The 20,660-nt window shown below is 38.5% G+C and overlaps 3 protein-coding genes across 4 annotated transcripts; 1 reads left to right on the forward strand and 2 right to left on the reverse strand.

The window, feature by feature from the left end:
• Window positions 1-866: 866 nt before the first annotated feature.
• Window positions 867-11,786, reverse strand: btc (betacellulin, epidermal growth factor family member). The gene is made up of 5 exons (XM_085359884.1): window positions 11,512-11,786; window positions 10,779-10,886; window positions 3,009-3,129; window positions 2,566-2,712; window positions 867-2,419 (listed from the first exon to the last, which is right to left on the reverse strand). Exons 1-5 carry the CDS (start codon window positions 11,549-11,551, stop codon window positions 2,275-2,277), a joined length of 561 nt encoding a protein of 186 aa, XP_085216010.1. The 5' UTR covers window positions 11,552-11,786; the 3' UTR covers window positions 867-2,274.
• Window positions 11,787-14,634: 2,848 nt separating this feature from the next.
• gng10 (guanine nucleotide binding protein (G protein), gamma 10) lies at window positions 14,635-15,855 on the reverse strand. 2 transcript variants are annotated; one of them, XM_085358373.1, is made up of 3 exons: window positions 15,709-15,855; window positions 14,775-14,902; window positions 14,635-14,677 (listed from the first exon to the last, which is right to left on the reverse strand). In XM_085358373.1, exons 1-2 carry the CDS (start codon window positions 15,787-15,789, stop codon window positions 14,777-14,779), a joined length of 207 nt encoding a protein of 68 aa, XP_085214499.1. In that variant the 5' UTR covers window positions 15,790-15,855; the 3' UTR covers window positions 14,635-14,677; window positions 14,775-14,776. The 2 variants fall into 2 exon arrangements, with proteins under 2 accessions (XP_085214499.1, XP_085214500.1); XM_085358374.1 differs by having other exon boundaries at window positions 14,651-14,695.
• Window positions 15,856-17,004: 1,149 nt separating this feature from the next.
• nxnl2 (nucleoredoxin like 2) lies at window positions 17,005-19,229 on the forward strand. The gene is made up of 2 exons (XM_085358375.1): window positions 17,005-17,418; window positions 18,257-19,229. The coding sequence occupies exons 1-2, from the start codon at window positions 17,117-17,119 to the stop codon at window positions 18,423-18,425; spliced, it is 471 nt and encodes a 156-aa protein (XP_085214501.1). The 5' UTR covers window positions 17,005-17,116; the 3' UTR covers window positions 18,426-19,229.
• Window positions 19,230-20,660: the final 1,431 nt, after the last annotated feature.

Consider the following 20,660-nt stretch of genomic DNA (forward strand, 5'->3'; position numbering starts at 1 on the left):
CACATTTCAAATGCAAATTAATGTAAAATCACTGTAAATGTAATAAAACATAATTTTCTTGTTTGTTAAATGTATTTGTCTGTACACATGCATATTTAGATATATAAAATGATTCTTATAAACTTTTTTTACATCAAATTATTATTATTATTATTGTTATTTGGGGCGATCGTGGCTCAAGAGTTGGCAGTTCACCTTGTAATCAGAAGGTTGCCGGTTCGAGCCCCGGCTCAGACACTCTCGGTCATTGTGTCCTTGGGCATGACGCTTCACCTACTGGTGATGGCCAGACGGGAATTGTAAAGCGCTTTGAAGGTCTCAAAAAGCTCTATATGAATGCAATCCATTATTATTTAAACCAACTGTTAACTGCATATTTCTGTACATTTAAGTATTATTATTCATATTGCCACATTCATTGACCTTGTTTATAGGTAATTTCATTGTTTAATCACATTAAAATGTTCCTAATTTAATGTTGAAGAAGCCAAAATCCCATGTGAAATTAGGGCAACAAACTGTATTGTCATTACTGAAAATAACTGTATTTTCATGGGAAAGTTATTTTTTGGTATTGTTTTGGCACCCCAGCTGCTGGAATATTACTGTTTTTTTAGGATTTTTTTTTTACGGTGTATGCAAAGCTGTGATGGTTTTAAGGATAAAGTCAGTTACAGGATAATTCCCATTTGGGGATGTAATGCTGCAGGTTTGTGCCAGCAGGATTACATCTCTTTATGTCGTAGGATGATGGTGTGTTATGTTCACTGTCAGACTGGTATTTTTTGGCTCACACTGCTGACACAAGTTACAGCACCATAGCAACATAACAACCCCCTGCAATGAAGCATAATTATGATTTAATATGACTGCAGTATGTCTTGCATGTTTGTTTATGTAGTCCAGAGTCTGTGTTGTGGAGGATGAAATAATAGTTTCATATGAAAGGTTACAGAGATACAGTTATCTGCAGGAATTTGCACATCAGCAGCGATCGTGAACATTTATTAGCCTGCAGAGTAAAGGCATGTTCCATTTATTAGAGAGCACCACATAGTGTCAGTTTCATTCGAAAAGACAAATTAGAAAAAAATGGCTGAAGCAAATGCAAATGCACAGTGCACGTAGGAGGCACATTTACTGACAGGTGACATATAAACATGAGAACAAGCTTCTCTGACTTTGTCCTCACTCTCTTCAGACTGCATTTAGAGCTCATACACATACAGATACACATTAAAACCCCAAAGTGAAAGGCTAGCAAGTTTGGAAACTGTCTCATACAGTGGAGCGCTTTTAGTTAAGCCAAGCCTCCACACACAGGCTCAGCTGTTCAGCCTCTGTAGCTCAGAGGCTGCTCGGCTCCAAATATACAGATCAAAACAGCCTTCAGCACAAGTTCTCCTTGTCCTCCTCCAAACCAGGAGAATCCAGAACCTCATTTTATACATACTGTATATGTGTGTGTGTGTGTGTGTGTGTGTGTGTGTGTGTGTGTGTGTGTGTGTGTGTGTGTGTAATTATACATGCTTTTCTTGCATTGCTAATGTTTCTGAGTAACAATATTCGGTGTTAGTTCATTTCTGTGGATTGCTGAATACGTGATAACTGTTGATTTTACTGGTGCCTGTACAATAAACACTCTGATCTTGTGACGTGACACTAAAGCAAAACCAGCCTTAAACAAATAGGAGCAATACAAAAATGACACAAAGCTACTAAAACAGCAGCTGGCAGTACTCTTGAGGATTTCTATACATCTAATGGTTTGTTCACATGACGGGAGTTTATGGAGTGCCGTATCTTCGTGCAGTCCTTTTTCTTCCATGTCTTAGTGTCCATGTGTCGCCCACGAAGGGCACTATCTGGTCAGCCGGATCAACTGTTATCACTGCCTGCCAAATAGTGTCACAGCCTTTTCCAGGATAGCAACAGTTTATTTAGTGCGGTGCAGCCCAGCAGCACTTAGTCAGAGGGTAGATGAGCCTGTTTCTCCACAGAAGTGGAAAAATCACCCGTGCCAGCACACCAGCAGCTAAACACAGCTCTCCGACTGATATTTATCATAAATCCTGGACGGCATCTTCTTTGCTCTCACACTTCTTTGAAGAGTGTTAAAAGGAACTGTATAAACTCCCATAAAGTGCACCGACAGATGCACTTTATCCATAAATGCCTCGGTGCCGTTCACAAACCTCCGACTGCTTAAGCGAAGGTGACAGCTATCATCTTTTATGTATAAAAGATTCCCAGACACGTTCCTCAGCTAGGTTCTCATACAGAATTTGTGAGGGCTTGCTCTGCTGAGTCCGGCTTTAAAGTTGAGCCTGTTGCATTGCTGTCCATCATCATGCCAAGCTTCTCCGTCCCATTCCTTGGTTCCTCCCTTTGTCTGTCCCTTTGCAATCTCCTCCTACGACTGAGAAAGAAACAATCATGGCCAACAATCAAGAGCCAAGAGCTAATCATCAGTATGCAGCAGGCATCCACTCTGATCCTTTACATGCATTCCATACAATGGTGAAAAAACATTTCATTTAGCCCCTCACATGTACACAGACTTACCGTGAACAGATGCAGATGAAAACAACAAGAAGAATTAATAGCACAAGCCCTGCGATGGCACAGGTAATTATGATTCTCTGTTTGTCTTGTATCTGCACCTCCGGATTTAGGTACTCACACCTGGAACCAATGTAACCGATCTGACACCTGTGACAAAGAACATAAAATGTGTTCCTAACTTCATTTTCGTGTGCATTTTTCTTGCAAGGCATCTGTTCGTCTACTTCTTTAACATGCTCGGACGGAACCCTGGAAGCATTGTCGTGCAGGAACATAAATGACAGGGCTTTCTTTTGCACCCTGTTGTTTGTTCAAATAAACATCCTTGTTGTCAGTCTCTTGTCACTGTCTCTGCTCCACAGCTAAATGATTTTGCAGAATGAGTTTTGTTTAAATTACATTTTGCACAACTTGAAAACAGAGTTTGGAAATCTGCGCCTCACCTGCAGGACGGTGCATCCTGGTCCTTTATGTAACGACACTCCCCATGGATGCAGTAATACTCAAGTTCCTCTGGGCATTTTGAGAAGTGCCCATTCGACTGTCCAGTATCTACTGTGTCTTCTGGAGGAGTAAAATGTGTAGAAAGGGGAGGAGTCTAATCATTGTTAGCAAGCACGTATAGAAGCTCATAAATACAGAAATTAAACAGTGAAATTTGTCAGTTGTTCTATATAAAGCATAGTTTTGGTAAAATAGTCTACTCTATGATAATGCCTGTTACCATCAACAATGACCCTGTCACTATTACTAGGCATAAAATAGTCCCTTATGAAAGCCCTCACAAAACTACAACTTGGGCTGGTAGCTGGAGTTTGTTCCCTTTAACCTGAGATAGATGAACTGTGTTCCCTTGTTACTTGTCTTTTTAAAGCTACTCAAATGCTTATATGTAGCTATGGAGTCCTCCAACTGTACTTATGGGGAAAATGTGTATGTTGCATATCGAAGCTATTTTCTTGATCTTATGCCAAATCAAAAATATACTTTGTTTAGAAAAAGCAAAAAGCCTTTTTTGTTTATGGTTTGAAAAAGTAAAGCACAATTTTTTTTAATTAATATTACTATTTATCAAATTCTAATGTCACTGTCACTGACTGTATACAAAACAGATAGATAGATATATCGAGCATATAGACACTGAGTGAAGTCAGTGTGTTAGTGCCTTAACCCTGCGTTCTTTCTAATGGTCAACAGGGGGAGACTATTGCGACTGCCAAAAGAAATCAGATTGTAGAGAAGTCTTTGAGTAAATTATCCTACGTTTGATTTTGGAAAACATTTTCTTAAAGGACTCAATGTTTTAGAGCCTTCTTCAATACAGCATAATGCTTATTTTGTAAATTATGGTTCCAATAAAATGGTCACCGCTGAGAAGTCCTAGTGCCACGTGCTGTTCTTGATTTCAGGTATCGGTTGCACTAAAACAACTTCTAAGAATAAGCTGTATCATTACCTAATCAGCTCAGTCTCTACTTCAAATAGCAAGACCAAGTTCAAGTTAGAGCCCCCGCTGCTTTTCAGATTTCTGTCTTTCATATCGCCTGCAGTGTATGGCAGAGGTGTGGACTCGAGTCACATGACTTGGACTCGAGTCATTAATTTTATGACTTTAGACTTGACTTGAAAAAATGTTCTAAGACTTGTGACTTGACTTGGACTTTTACACCAATGACTTGGGACTTGAATTGGACTTGAACCGGTTTACTTGAAAAGACTTGATATTTTACCCCAAATACAAAATTTAACATGCATATTATATAGAGATTGAAAATGTGACGTCATTCACGGGTAGAACCGCAAAGGATTCTGGGAACTCGTGGCAAGCGGTACTAGCGCACGCAGGCTTTCAATTAAAATCAGTTATACAGCGATAAAAAGAAACACAAGAAGCTGTTGTATTATTAACTGCAATAGCCGGTCGCATGACAGCCACGGGAAGCCGACGGGTAAAGAGATCGGTTGTTATCGGATTACCTCGTTGAAGAGAAATTGTTCGAGCCATGTTTCCGAAGTAACAAAGAGGCGACGGGTGGCCTGGATTGCAGCCATTCAAAGACCAAATATAACGTCCCAGAACCCTCCAGCTCACAGGTTAGTCTGCTCCAAGCATTTACACGAAGGTCAGTGTTTTTTAGTAGTTAATACGTCATTTTCATAACATAATTGGTGATATAGGTTACAAGCAAGTCTGGCGCTGAACAGAAATTGTCGCGCTATGCTCCTTTGTTTATTGTGCATAAATAGTGAATTGTCCTGACACAATATTGCGTTTCGCCTCTGTTATTATGGTACATTGACAAAAACATATACTTTTATTCACAGGATAAAACAGTTTTTTTGTATCACTAATTGCCCAGTACGATTACAGCATACAGTATTGTTGTCACTGCTACATTTCTGTGATGCTACCAGAAATTATTTCCACTACTAATTAATTACCGTTGAGCTCAAAGGTCCTATTAATAAACGGTTAACGAATGTGTATTTATGACGACGATTTGTGAGACTGGTAAACTTATGATACGTACGATGGTCTTTACTTTCTACACGGTGCATTTCAAGGTCCTGCACCCATCCGTCGGTAAACTGTACCTGGACTTGTTGCAGTGACCTGAAGTTACTAAACTTCATGAGTGTATGCACTCACTCCAAGAACCGTATGATTATAAATATGCATATAAATATGCTACGATGAGATAGCTGACTTCATCTAACTAGCAAATGTTGTCCAGGCTACGTTGGTGATACAGTTTTTTTAATGTGTATGATATTTTTGTCATGCGATTTTAAAGCCGGTCCTACAACCGCATCCAAGAATAACATGCAGCGTATCTCAGAAATGTCGGTGAAAATTATTCTTGGAGCTAGGTTTAATTGAGCTGCATTTTATAGAGGTGCAATTTCACAATTTGTGTATATTTTCTAAGTTCACTATTTTGTCATGTGTTGAGAAAAACACAGATTTTAAAATTACATGGTCTAACATTTACATTTAGCATATAACTGCAACATTATTTTTTCGTTGTTTTTTTTTTTTAAAGACTCGAAAGGACTTGAAATTCAAAGTTTCAGACTTGTGACTTGACTCGGACTTTTACACCAGTGACTTGAGACTCGACTCTGACTTGCCTGACATTACTTGAGACTTGACTTGAGACTTGAGGATAAAGACTTGAGACTTACTTGAGACTTGCAAAACAATGACTTGGTCCCACCTCTGGTGTATGGCTAACACAAAAAGATTTTCTTTATGTGCCTAGTATATAGGCCTAATGGAGATTCATCAGTCACCTTGTCTAAATGAACAAATGTACCAAAAGCAAATGAGCTCATTTCTCCAAACGTCTATTTCTGTAACTGTGTCATGATCTTCTTTGATGTACTCCCTCACCTTCTGGCATGGCATGATGTGTGTATATATAGACTGTTTGTAACACGATCCACTGAAGAACTGTGCAATGCATGCCAGGAAAGGCCTGGTGTCATCGAGATCTCATTAGACACGTGTCTCTACAACTTGAGCTCCAGAAGAGCTGGGATGCTCTGCAACATCTCAATAATAACTGAATATGATGATTTGCAAATCTCCTTATTCCATATTTTATTCATGATAGGACATAGAAAACATATCAAATATACGAACCGAAAATCCTTTAAGAAAAAGTTTGGCTCATGTTGAATTTGATGGCTGCAACATGTCTTTAAAAAGTTGGGACTGGGCCATGTTTAACACCAGTCTGTAAACAATTGCAGGACTTTTGGAAAATTAATGTTTTCCCATTCTTATCTGATATGAAATTATAGCTGCTCAGCAGTCCTGACTCGTCTTATTTTCCATTTCATGATGCATCAAATGTATTCAACTGGTGAAAGATCTGGACTGCAAGCCAGTTTAGCCCCTGAGCTCTTCTACCATGATACTTATTGGCCTTGGGGTTAGGGTTAGGCTTTGCTTTGGAGACTTTTGACCTGAATGCTGATCATAACCAGATTGTCTTTGTCCTCCTTAATCCGGAGCGCACCGTGAGCCTGTTTTACAAAAAGAATTTCAAATTTTAGTTTGTCCGATGACAAAACAGTTTTCCACTTGCCCTCATTTTAAATGAACTTTGGCTCAGGCTGCATTTCCGGATCATGTTCATGGCTTTTTCTTTGCACGACAGAGCATTTGTAGTTGGCACGGTGAACTGTGTTCGCAAACATTGATGTCTTGAAGTGCTCCTGAGTCCGTGCCAAAACGTTCCTGCCAGAATCATACCTGCTTTTAATGCAATACTGATTTTTAGCCTTGTCTCTTACCCACAGAGAATTCTCCAGACTCTCTGATTATTTTGATGATATGATAGTATTATTACCGTAGATGATGAGATATTATATTAAAAGTGCTTTGAGAAATATCATTCTAAAATTGTTCCACATTCCACATTTATTTTGCAGATTGGTGAACCTCTGCCCAACTTTACTTCAGAGAAACTCTGCTTCTCTCATAGGCTCTTTTTAAATACGTTATCGTGTTAGTGACCTATTGCCAGTTAACCTAATTAGTTATAAAATGTTCCTCCAGCTGTTTTTTTTACCACTTACTTTTCCGGTCTTGCGTTGCCCTCATGACAACTTTTTTAAAACATGTTGTTGCCATTAAATTCAAAATGAGCTCATATTTTTCACGTAGTAGTAAAATATTCCAGTTAAAAGACCCGACCTATTTTCGAAAATCCTCCTGTTTTTGTTCACATTTTTGAAGCATCTCAGCTGTTTTGGAAATCAAGTCGTTTCATTAAAATTCTTTACAAAATGAAATGGGATTATGTTTTCATCCTCTCCCTTTTCTCTATCACAGACACACATGATAAAACACACCCTGACAGCTGCTGGTTAGCCATGGAGATGAACTTCTGACCACCGGTTTCATATAACACTTCTTCTGAATACCGCTATCTTTACAAGCGGCTCTCATGACATTATCTTTGAATATTGAGCTTGTAAAACAATAGTGCTGCGACATCAATGAGAGCGCTTCACTTGTTAGCTGAAACACGAGACCCAGTTTGCTGTCATGACCTCAGTGCTGAAAGGAAAAATCTCATGTTACGAAGTTTAAAGAGATAGTCTGGGAAGTAGCTTTATTTGCTGTCTTGCCAAGAATTAGCCGAGATGGGGCAACCGATACCACTAGGGTTGCCAACTCCCTGAAAAATAAATAAGGGACACCTCGTGGCCAGGGCCGGGCAACCCAGTTGTCTTCACCCTTCCCAGTGTGGTAGCTCTTTTTTTGTGTGTGAAATTATTTTTTAACCATTTGACTTGAACTTGATTTAAGCAGATGCATATTCTTTGTGATATGACCATATGGGAAACAAATGATCATTTAGCCATTTATTTTTAGCTCACAATGACAACATTAACACAATAAAACAGGTCTCTTTCTTAAACAGAAGCCTGTCATGCTTAACTTTTGAGAATATAAGTAAATCTTTCTTTAAAAGAACTCTGTCCTACTTAACTTAAAATTATATAAATTAATAGAAAGCAATAGAACAAAATCATTCTTGTAACAGTGCACATTTAGTGCATTTAGTACAGTTGGCTTCAGTTGAGGTATTATTTCAGCTTTTCTAAAGCTAATCAGCTGCTCCTGTTTGTAAACCCACTTGTTCCCATGATTACGCATCATAACTCATCATCATTATTCATCTATGTATTACTTTTATGTATTAGTGATCTATTTGTTGTAATCATCTATCCTTGCTGTTGTTTATTACACAAAATAAATTATATTATTACACTTCTGGCCACATAGCCCTGATATTCACTGCACATGCCCATATTAACCTTAACCAGAGGGTTTAAAAAAAACAAACCAGTGTTTACATACCATATCTGCTTCTGCCGTGGCCTGGCGGACAAAAAATTGGTAAAGGGTTCCCCGAGCTTTCACGCCCCTCATGTTCTTCATGTGCCCACCAATAGAAGCATGCCTATGGAAAAAGTGCGCCAGCACACAGTGCAGTGCGCTTTATAGTGCACTTTTCCAGCCAGGTGTTTTCCTTTTCCCATTCCTCCCTGTACTTTTGCAGCCTTTTTTTTTCTTTCTCTGAGCGAACAAACATTGCTGCTCTAATGCTGGGCTCACACTGTGCGATTTTTGGCCCATTTTGAGCCGATTTTTGAGTCGTGCGACCGATTTGGTGATCAGCCCGATTTTGGCCTTCATCGTGCGTCGTGTAGTATACGTGGGGTAACGAGAAGCGATTAACACCTCGAGCAGCTCCCGATCATCAATCGCTCGTGAGGGTGTCACCGCAGCTGCTCACGCGCAAACACGTAAACGTCGGTGAAAAAGACGTTGCAGCACAGCTGTGCAGCGTGTGATCTGGACACAAGCGATGGAGGCACAACTTGTAGAACTTTGGAAAGCTCATCCGAGCCTTTTCCATGTGGCATCACAAAATGATCACGACCACAACAACCGTGAAAATAGTTGGATTTACATTGCTGCTCAATCACAGCTGCCTGATCAATGTTTTTCATTAGCAATTTAGCAAAGTTGATGGTGGCGGTGTGTCTGTGTGAGTGAAAGACAGAGAGAGCGAGCGACAGATTTTCTGTTATAACCTTCATTTTATGGACGCACAGTGTGCCGTCCGAGACTTGCACCGCAGTGTCGGCGTTTGTTTCCCTGTTGGCCATGCTTGTTGTGGTCATCGGTTGTCTTCCGGTATTTTCTCCGTAAGCGACCTTTCCTCAACCAATGAGATGAGCGGTAATCTGACTTGTCATACTCGAATTGTCATAAGTGTGCTGTCAGCTCATTGGTCACAAAGCAGGAGAGGGGCTGGGAATTATGTTTTCAAACAAAGTGTTAATTCCATTAAAAGTTATAGACTACTTTTGATTCTCACTGTATTACGGGACAAAGTGCGTCCCTTATTAGCTCAATACGGGACGTGTACTTTTGTTTCTAAATACGGGACGATTCCGTTTTTTAAGGGACGGTTGGCAACCCTAGATACCACTGTCACTTCGTGAGCTATAAAGCTAACACTAGCTGCTGGTTTGCTTAGCAAAAACAGTGGAAAACAGGACATAGCTAACCCGAACAAGTCTTTAGACCCTATAAAGCTCACAAACTAAAATACTACATCTTTAAAAAAAAAAAAAATCACAAATCAAAGTGAAAAGCGGTGCTAAATAGTGTGTTTCAACCTGTTTCTGCGCTTTCTGCACACCTTAGCTAAACAACGGTGATTGTTTTATAGATACACAAACATAAAGTCAGTTTTCGTTTCAAATCTTAAATAGAATCTATTAATTTCAATTCTTTTCAAACTATTAATTTGGACTGATTAGAGCTTTTCTATTATATAGTCAGCTATTATTTTAATTTTATTTTGTGTCTTTGTCTTATATTCATTTTAGTTTCTAGAGTGAAAGTGTAAGTTTTAGTCTTTTTTAATCATTATTGTATAGAGAGCATAATTCAGATGCGAGAATAAGGAAATCAGTAAAGGTATTACAATAAAAACTCTGAACTTTCTGGAAGAAGTTCACATACAGTCTTCTAGATATCCACAGTCTCAGTAAGCATGTCCATCAATGTCTTATCAGCAAAGTCGTAATAAAAACTTTCACCAACAGATACTAAAACCAAGCATAATTCCTCAATATTTTAATTTTATTTTAGTTAGCTTCCTAAGTTCAAAAAATTATCTAAATTAATCTACATTTTTCCAAAAGAATACACACACACACACACACACACACATTTATATATATATATATATATATATATATATATATATATATATATATATATATATATATATATATATATATATATATATATATATATATATATATATAAATTTGTGCTATTGTACTTAATCCCATATAAAATACAACACCCATGTTATGGGTCTTATCTAGTGGTTTATTTCCCACCAAAATCCATCTAACAATGATGAGATTGTAGTTAAAATTTGCTTAATTACAGAAATTACTCAGCAGAGGTTGTTGACAATACCTCTGTACTAAGGGTTGATACATTTTATATTGTGTATTGTATATTGTGACTCCTCAACAATATACTTTTCCAAGTGCGTCTCATACCAGCATCTGTCTTACTACTTCTACTACTGAAAAAGTCAAACCAAAGAAGCAGTTATGACACCGTCACAGAAACGCCCCTTACACCACCTTTCCATATCTACCTGTGCAATTGTCTCTGTTGCCATGGAGATGACAGTCGGACACAGTTCCAGTGGGAGGCGCGTCTGTGGCATTCCACTCTGCCAGGCAGTATTTGCATAAGGTCAGAGCTGCAGCCAGGAGCACAAACAAAAAGCCAATCACACACAACCAACGTACGTACACCTGCACATTTTAACCAGCGTTTAGCCGCATTGTACTTACAGGATCTGGACAAGCGATGACAGGACTTTTACTACTCTATAAACATCCTCTATTACTTTTCCTGGTGACTGTATTGGCAAATAATTGTTTTTTTAATATATAAACCTATAGAAAGGACAACGTCACAAACAGTTTCCAAAACTTATATTAAGGGAAGCCTGATTTGATGATGATTAATGATCACAGAAGATGCACATTCCTTGTGCATGAGCTTTTCATTTAATCATTAACCACAAGTGAAGCTTGTTGTACAAGTACAATTATTCCACAAGTTGCTTAGCAGGGAATTGCCCGTAAACTTGTTTTGGCTCCATTATTTTGATAACACATGGTTTTAATACCAGTCAAAACAACATAGAGCTATTCAAATGACATTTTAAAAACTAGATATGAGAAGAAAACTGGAACCGTACAGGACATGCATTTAAAACAAGAACTATTTACATATCATTTTAATATTATCCTTTTGGGTTTTTAGCCTTCTGCTTATGGACAATGAGAAAGAAAGGTGAACAAGAGAAAAGATCTTACCGATTACTATTCCTACATAGAGTCTGTGCACTTTGGCCATCTCCTCACTTGATAAAAGTTTTCATCCAGTATATTAAAGTTCAGTGTCATTAACAAACAAAAGTCAAACTGGTTCAGTCCTTTTTCAGGGGTCAGCGACCTTTGAAAAAGGTGTGGAAAGGCTGTGGAAGTTCCCCAGTGGCGTGTCGTATTGTGGTTCTTCATTGATGGTGGCTAATTTCATAATCAACCGGGAAAGCTTGAAGCTATAACCAAAGCACGTCAGCTCGCTGACTCTTCTGTGACTGACCTGAGCTGCTGGGTGTGAGAACAGAAAAAGGAGGCGGCACTGAAACCGAACTCCGATCCCCGCCCATACTTTTAAAGCTTTAAAGGAGAAGACAACTCCATTCAAGCTATTCTGTTTATTTTCTCTGTAGAGAACAAGTTTGCCTTTATACCTGAGGTTTGCTTTCTTAAGAATGAAATGACAGGTGGAACATTCATTGACAATACGTGGCACCGGTTTAGCTTAAAGGGACTTTAGATTCTATTTTTAATTTTCCATTCCACTGTCCTTCCCTCATTCCCTGGAACAGAAAGCAGATAAATGTAGGTGGATGGGTAGGAGATAAAATCTGATAGTAAAATAGATGGCTGGAACAGCTGGATTCCTTGCAGGTCTGCACTGATTCCTGGAGAGTTTAAGGAAAGTGAAATAAAGTTTAATGTGGAAGTTTAAATGGTTGTAGCAACCTTCTTTTACTTACACTTTAAACTTCAGTTACATCATTTCATTTATTCATTTTACTACTTTTAGGTGAAAACTTTCGAAGAAAAAATAGAGTAAAGAGTTTAAAAAGAAAATAGGAGTAGTGGAGAACCACTCGTCATGGGAAGTCCCTCGGCTTATCGAATAGCATAGCTTTAAGGTCACATGATCCAAGCCTAACTATCAGCTTTATGAAAAGGGAAAGTTTTATTTCTAATTTTAAAAAGTGGAAAGGGTGTCTCAAACACAGCTGTTCACAGTAGAGAGGCCCAGTAGCTGAAGGCTCTTCCTTCCATTGTACTTTTGTAAACTCTAAACCTGACCAGAAGATGGTGTAATTTCACACTTTTCCACACAATAAGTGGAGTAGAGCTGGAGAGCCAGAATTCTTGCTGATTGCCAGGTGTTCAAATACTTATGTGCAGCAGTGCTATACAAATAATGTCATAAAAATTATACAATGTGATTTCTTAAATTGTTGTTTAAATGCTGTGTGACACAGTGGGAATGCACCGACAATGTGAATTCCAGACCCCTCCATGATTTCATGATCGCAGAGTGTTCAAATACTTATGTTGCTCACTGTATATGTTTGAGTCTATATGCATAACTATGACCCTGTATGGATGAAAGAAAATCCAAAATCAATTCAAACTTTTGCACCCATTTCTTGTTTTTGTTAAAGTCATTGAAGATGTGTAATGCTGCACAATCATTCGACATTGGAAAAGAAAAAAGAATAGTTCAAAGAAATCATTAAAATCTCAAAGTTATCATGATGCTCGTGCCGTACTTTAACTCCTTTTATCACATACAGTTTAGAATCACCAATTAACCTAACAGGCATGTCTTTGGACATGAGAGGAAGGCGGAGTAGTGCAGGCACAAGGAGAGGATGCTAACTCCATACAGAAAAGCTCCAGCTAAGATTCAAACTAGGAGCCTTCATCCTGTGAAGGCATAGCACTTCACCACCTTGCCACCTTTAAATCAGTTTAAACTGGATGTTTAAGCTGGAGACATGAACTTGCAGTCAGTAGCTACAGTGGCTTGCAAAAGTATCCCCCCCCCCTTGAACTTTTCCACATTTTGTCACATTACAGCCACAAACATGAATCAATTTTATTGAAATTCCACGTGAAAGACCAACACAAAGTGGTGCACACATGAGAAGTGGAACGAAAATCATACATGATTCCAAACATTTTTTACAAATAAATAACTGAAAAGTGGGGTGCGCGTAATTATTCAGCCCCCTGAATCAATACTTTGTAGAACCACCTTTTGCTGCAGTTACAGATGCCAGTCTTTTAGGGTCTGTCTCTACCAGCTTTGCACATCTACAGACTGAAATCCTTGCCCATAAAACAATTACCAGCACTTCTAAAGCTCAGCGCTTAACACCCATTTTATTTTTCTTTTCTTTTTTTTTATATAAACATATATCTACACACTGACTGTAAATACATGCTTACATATGACAATAGTGTCTTAAATCCTTTTTCTCTGACACTCTGAAATCCAGACTTCTGCCTAAATAAACTGCAAAGATACACGAGAAATGAGAACTAGGAGTTTATTTAAAGCATCTGCAGAAACCGCTAAAGCCTTGTTTGCAGAGCAAAGGTTGCTAGCAAAGGAGGCATCATGACAGGAGAGCTATTGAGACTCGCCCATGCAGCGACAGGAAAAGGAAGTGATAAGGCAGAGCTGTCTCGTGACTGGCTAGACTTGTTTTAGGGAGATTAAACAGTTTCTTGAACAATGTAGACATATAAAAAAATAGAAGTTCTGTTTTAAAATAAAATATACAAATGAACTGACTAAACAGACAACGACTTATGTAAACTGTCGCGCACAAATACAATGAACAACATGGTTTTTATATAGTTTGTAAAGCACCTTCTGCACAGAGTGCATTTATTTTATTTTATCTAAGCATTCTCTTCAGTTGGAACATCCAAAAAGTTTTAAAAGGCTCAAAGGATAAATGAAAAGTGGCATTTTGTCTTTGCAGTTTTGAACAGGAAGACCCAGTTTCCTCTCTCTGGCTGTGTTCCTGACTTAGACTGAACATCAGGAAGCGCAGACGCCACGAGATTCCAAGGCATAATTTAGAGCTCAGCAACAAACATCCGCTTTGAAAGCTTTACAGATAATCACTGTAAGACTGTTTGGTGCAGAAATGGTGTTTTCACAGCACTTTGTAAAAGCAATTTAAAAGAAAAACTGAAAAGACTGTACGTTCACGGGATGTGCTTTAATGTGTTTCACCAAAAAATTGATGATTTACAAAACTGTGTAAAAACATTTTTAGAAAAACATGAAATTAAAATCTATTACACTATTAAAAAAACAAAGCAAAATTAATATCTTCTTTGAGTGGGATGCCACTTGTATCCACTTTGTCTTCCACTGCAAAAGGTGCAAAACCTTTTATTCCACATTTGAAATCGAGACGTAATAACAGGCGTTACAAAGAAACAAAGCTGCACATTTTATGGACCCTGACCTTCACACTATGGCACAAGAGCGTGGTTCTCTGAAAGGGTTGCTGCCTGTGGGGACTCCAACCAGCAAGGCGTCTTTTCCTGCGTTCTGCAGACAATACTGCTGGAGCTCTGCAGCTGCCTGGGACACCTGGAAGCAGAAACATAAAAATACACTCAGATGGTACAACTTTGTAACTCACATAAAAGGATTAAAAAAACACACACACACAAATCAAGTGCAGGCCTTTTGTTTTCTAGGTTGTGCAAAACCAAAAACTGATATGTGTAACTGACACCCAGAGTTTTATTAGCATTTACAAGAGCAGATTTGACAAATTTATAAATTCCTTCATTTAAAAAAACTAAAACATTCATAAGATAATATAATGCTTATAATACAGAATACAGTGATAGTAATACAATACATAATACAAAATTATAAATAGTTAAATACATTTATAGATTATTAGGGTTGTAGTTGAGGTGGCACTATTTTAAATTGAATATACTGATTACCCAGTTTATTTTTTTAAATTAAGTAATACTTAGTAAATAACCCAAATCTTAAAATTATTCACAATAAATTGGAACTTAGTAGTAAAAAAGCTAATGCAGCTTATATTTATAATCAGAAATCTTGAACTTTTTGGAGTTTTTGCATTAAAAATAATTTTTTGACTTAATGATTAATTAATGGTGTGTGTTATATTAATCTAAAGCATGTATGTATTCATTAAACTATACAGAGTGACTTTTCTGTAGTGTAATACCGTACACTGAGTGTTTTAAATAAAATAGATTAAACAATCTTATTCTAAATCTTATTCTAAAATTAATCTAGTTGCACTTTCCCAACATTCATAATGTACATATTAAACAAAATAGTTACATCAATCAACAAAAGCTAGTTTGTAGAAAGCAAGCAGTCGTGTTCTGTAAAGATGCCAGTTTTACCTTGATTCTTTCCACACTGGCCTCAAGCTTCAGTTGTTCTACCAGCCGTCGCATGTTGGATAAATTGGAATTGGAGGTCATGTTGTTTATAATTGTTTTGGGAGAGAAAAAGTCCTTGGGAAGGAAAAAGGGGGAAAAAGATGTCTCTTTAGTCTTTTGCTCTCTGCAGTTGCCTTCACTAATGGGCAGCAAATGCTGGACAGGAACAGAGTGGCCGGGTTTCTTTCCAAATGACCTCAGTGCACTCAGCTGAAGAAATAAGGAGTGATACAAACACACTGACCTCCCTGTGTACTACTAGAGACTTCATAGAAAAGTGTTGTAGAGATGTATTTTAAAAGGGAATTCAAGCTCCATTCACCCAGATTAAAAGTACTAGTATATTCAAAAAAGACTGTAGTCATTTTAATAGTGCGTTTCCTTAGAGATACAATTGAACCCCCCCCCCCCCCCCCCCCCCCCCCCCCCAGGAGTAATGATATGGGTTTTATAAAATATAGCTCTTCTCAAATATGGCACAAATACATCTGGAATCTACCATTAAATATCTTTAATGATTTTCCCCCAATGAGGCTTAGTATTAAGTAGCTTTATGTACATAAAGGTTTACATAAAATGTTATCCAGTACATCTCTGTTATAACAGATGATGTCATTAGTGACATTATTAATGAATCCTTTCATTTTTGTTTCGTGTTTTCCTCTGTTGTGTTTTAAATTTCTCTCCCTTCTGTTGTTTTTGATACAGAAGCTCTTTTAATAAATTATTACTATTGTGAAAATGATTTATCCTTTTCTGTCAGCGTTGCTTGTATGCATTAGTACTGAGACTAAAATATACTCTATTTTCGTCGTTTGTTTCGAACATGTAAATAAAAAGTAAAATTAATGAATAGCTTTCAAAACTACACTGAAGACACTGAGAAGTGAGATGAAGTATAAACAAGTTTATAATAATTTACTGATGAGTAATTATACCCCGTTTAATGCTATTTGATCATAATTAACCTCAACACACATACGCACATGTGATTTTTAAACTTCTTTAACGTTGTCTAGTTTATAGCTTTGCGCATGCGTACACCGATACCGGAAAGCGTCACGAGACGTCGTGCTTTACCTATCGCTATGGAGTAGTTACGACAACTATGCTAACTGACTGCTTCTTAATGCAGTGTACGTGCGCGCGCGTGTGTTTTACCCACGTGGCTAATGAATTACGGCGGTTTCTGCGTCCTCATTGGTCCGCAGGTGATTATCGGGATTGGCTGTAAGCTACTTTTGCGGAAAGGTAAACGGAAACTTCCCCGGAGAGTCCACACTTCTGAGCGTTGTGTTCAAAACTCGGCAACAAATATGAGCTAAACGAAACTCTGAACAAAACTCAAAGCAGCCGGACTTCAGCAGACATGGTGGAGGTATTTTCCGGACGCACACTCCTGAACAAGGACGGAGAGTTTGTGGATCCTGAAGAGGCTCTGCGGAACAAGGTGGTGGGGATCTACTTCTCCGCGGGATGGTGCCCGCCGTGTCGGGACTTTACCCCAATCCTGTGTGACTTCTACACGGAGCTGGTGGAGGAGAGGGATCCTCCGGCTCAGTTTGAAATAGTTTTTGTGTCTTCTGACAAGTCAACCGATGACATGGTTGAATATTACCACGACATGCACGGAGACTGGCTCGCTCTGCCTTGGACGGATGATTACAAAAAGTGAGTTTCATAATCTAATATTTCACATTTGAACTTAACGTAACATAATCAGGTGTTTTATTTATCTTATACCTACACAGTGCAGTCTGTACAGTCTACTAGGCAGTGATCCAGCTTATGTAAAACGCTGATGCGCGTCACTGTCGAGGATTAGGTTTAAGCGACATCAAGTCCAGAGTGTTCTCTTCAAAGTGTCCTTTATTTGTTTATTTTGATTTCCAGATCACGTGATTTGAGTTATTGGAGGGTTGCGTGACTAAATCAAAGTCAGATCCGTACACCTGTGAGTGCAAACTTTTCTCTCAAACATTTTTTTCTTAAATAAAAGCAGTTATTTATTTATTACATAGCTACTTTAAAGTCGAGTATCAAGTTGTTCAGTTTCTAATCTTGGATGGAGTTGCAGCTATTCTGTTCATTTCTTTTTCTTCCCAAAGTTAAAACTGGACTCTTTGAATGTTCTGTTTAACCATACCAGTAGTGTGATTTAAATATATTCAGCAAAGCAGATGAGTATTGAAATAAAAACATCAAACATAAAAACATCCATGTGCCATTAAGTTAGCAGCATTTGAATGCTGTATCTAAGCAAAGTGAAGCTGTTTTTCTTACATTGTGTTTAGGTGTGTTGATTAATTGCAGCCAGTAATCATCTTTTATTTGTAAAATTTGAATTTGTGAGATATCTGTAGCCACAGTTGCCATCAAACTGCGTTGTTATGTGCAAGAATCTCACATGTATTCATGGAAAACTATCAAGTGTATAATAGATTCTTTACAGTGGAAGAAGTGTCTTTTTCTAATAAAGGCGCTTCTTTGTCTTTTTGTCCTCTCGCAGTGAGTTGAAGCATCGCTACAAGATCACAGCAGTGCCCAAACTGGTGATCGTGAAGGAGAACGGCGACGTGATCACGGACAAGGGCAGGAAACAGATCCGAGACCGGGGCCTGGCCTGCTTCAGGTCCTGGTTGGACGCTGCTGAGATCTTTCAGAACTTCAAGGGTTAGGAAAATAGAGGGCCTAACGAAGCTAATAAAATCTTCCTGCTTTCCATTTCAGTGTAGCCGTCTGACAGGTCGCCAGATCACCGGACAGCTTATGTTTCTGTTAGATGAAGATCTGCTTGTTTTTAATTCATCTTCTGCCCATTTTCCCGTCAGAGGTCGAACACCAGTAGTTAAAAATGCAATTTCAATGAAACATGAGAAAGAATAATCGTATTTAGATTCCAGTAATTCTTAAGAGCTGGTCTAATGATGGTTTTGCAGTTATTACTTGGGCATAAGGAGTCAGTCTTGTAGTGTAGTGGCCATATAGTTGGAATAATGACACCGTCAGTGATTAGACTGGATTCATCCAGTTCTTTTTGCCACTGGATGTGAAATCTGCCTGTAATGTAAAGGCTTGACTGCACAACCAAACCACGACGAGGGCAGCGCTCTTATTTTTACTCCCAATACCTGAAATGGTAAGAAATGGTAGCTGATGAAACACCTCTTTATCTATGGTAAAGAACAATTGTGAAGTAGTGGGAAAGAAACTTCTCAAATCGCAGATCTTCTGTCATCCTATGCATTAACGATAAACCCTCAGGCACGTCCGATAGAGAAATTGACCATTTCATGTGACTAATTCAAGCCAGCTGCTGCCGTTAAAGTACATGTATACAGTTAATGCGCTCTTCAAACATTTAGCCAGACTTTGCCTCTGTTAAATATTTTGTTTCTATATTACTCACCTTTGTACATAAATGTAGTTCTATCTCAAGCTGCCTGTATATTTTTATATTCTGTTTTTAATGAGTTGTTAAGATGGGCTATTATTAAAAAGTTTAATAGAAGAAAACTATTCTGTTTTAATTATGATTATTATTACTATTTTTTTTTCAAGGTTTGATTATGTGTTGTAGTGCTGAAGAGCTGTTTGATGAACAAACAGAGTGATTCCCTTTTGCCTCATTAAACTGTGGAAAGCCCACAGGATCTGTTTCCATCGTGCTGGCACATCTACACGCATGGTCCTAATTACCTGTTTCCCTCGTGTGCGCTGACACAGCTGTTATCACTTTGTGCACGAAGCATCCAACAGACCTGGTGAATAATGATGCGTGTGCGCGGGCCATCTTCTCCAGGTCTTGTCTGCTTCTTAAAAAGAAGACAAGACCAGAAGCTCAATTCTGAGATGAATTGAGTCGAGCATCCAGCGTCTCTTCAAGGACCTTCGTCAAATCTCAGAGGACTGTGCAGACCAAAAGATCTGAGTTTATTGATGCAAGTCTTCAAGGTAACATAACTCCAGTTTGCATCATTATTCCTCTGGGGGAAAAGGATGAAGACGGTGCATTTCCACGGTGTGCCATGTGGTGTAGCTGCAACACCATTTATGAGTGTGAAGACTGACGGTTCAGTTTCGTCTTATTAAAGGGTGTTTTCACATTTATCTGCTTATCGCGGTCAATTGATTTTTCATCCGAGTGGGAGAGATCTGAGTAATGTCTGAGTATTTATTGATCGTGTTGAGGAGTTATTAAAAAGAGAGCCACCGGCATGGGACCCTATTTACCGCTGTTCGGTCTATTTATAAGGCAGTGCGGATGAATTTTATTCATTCATATAAAATCCTTATGTCCTTTGCGTGTAAAGGCCACTCATTTCCTGGTCCTCTAATGGCAACGAAAAGTAACTTTTCTTGTAGGCTACCCGTTAAAACATTTTGCAAGTAGCCAAGGATATACATCTAAGTGTGTAATTCCTTCAAGTTCAGAGGCAAACGCTGGACTCTTCTGTTTATTAGATATCTCTAGTTTCTACTTACTTGCTCATCCAAAATTGAATAAATAACTTGTATATTAATGCAGATTATGTTTCTAAAGTGTATCTGAGTACTTCGCCACCGCTGTGTATCGATACTCAACAAGAGAACTACATTTTTACTCCAAAGACAACAGTTTTTGCTCCGTGCCTGTCACATGATTTGGGTCCTTAGAGAGCCCCTCGGGTCACTTGTAGATGAAGATGTGGGCTACACATTTGGACTTCTTGTTGGCCTTACAAATGAAAGGCAGTAGTGTTTCCTGCTGCTGTAACGGTGTCTTGAGTAACAAGGCTGTCTTTATGAGAGGACCTTGAGGGAGGGAGGCGGACCGGCGGACCTGCACGGAGAGAGCGCATCGGGGTCAAGTTGATCACATTAGCTGTCTGACTTCCGCTCATAACCTTCAAAATAAAACTTGTTTAAAAATA

This window comes from Diplotaxodon limnothrissa, linkage group LG7 (assembly GCF_057381915.1).
Source record: "Diplotaxodon limnothrissa isolate DT_005_m linkage group LG7, D_limnothrissa_male_GT1.1, whole genome shotgun sequence".
NCBI lineage: Eukaryota > Metazoa > Chordata > Actinopteri > Cichliformes > Cichlidae > Diplotaxodon > Diplotaxodon limnothrissa.

What these genes read in the sequence shown, in the direction of transcription:
- btc (XM_085359884.1), bottom strand. Translation starts at nt 11,551, where the DNA reads ATGGCCAAAGTGCACAGACTCTATGTAGGAATAGTAATCG. An exon ending in CAACAGAGACAATTGCACAG is followed by an intron (nt 3,130 to 10,778) that starts GTAGATATGGAA and finishes TTACTCCTCCAG; the next exon opens with AAGACACAGTAGATACTGGA. An exon ending in CAGGATGCACCGTCCTGCAG is followed by an intron (nt 2,713 to 3,008) that starts GTGAGGCGCAGA and finishes TCTTTGTCACAG; the next exon opens with GTGTCAGATCGGTTACATTG.
- gng10 (XM_085358373.1), bottom strand. Translation starts at nt 15,789, where the DNA reads ATGACCTCCAATTCCAATTTATCCAACATGCGACGGCTGGTAGAACAA. An exon ending in CCAGTGTGGAAAGAATCAAG is followed by an intron (nt 14,903 to 15,708) that starts GTAAAACTGGCA and finishes TTCTGCTTCCAG; the next exon opens with GTGTCCCAGGCAGCTGCAGA.
- nxnl2 (XM_085358375.1), top strand. Translation starts at nt 17,117, where the DNA reads ATGGTGGAGGTATTTTCCGGACGCACACTCCTGAACAAGGACGGAGAG. An exon ending in TGGACGGATGATTACAAAAA is followed by an intron (nt 17,419 to 18,256) that starts GTGAGTTTCATA and finishes GTCCTCTCGCAG; the next exon opens with TGAGTTGAAGCATCGCTACA.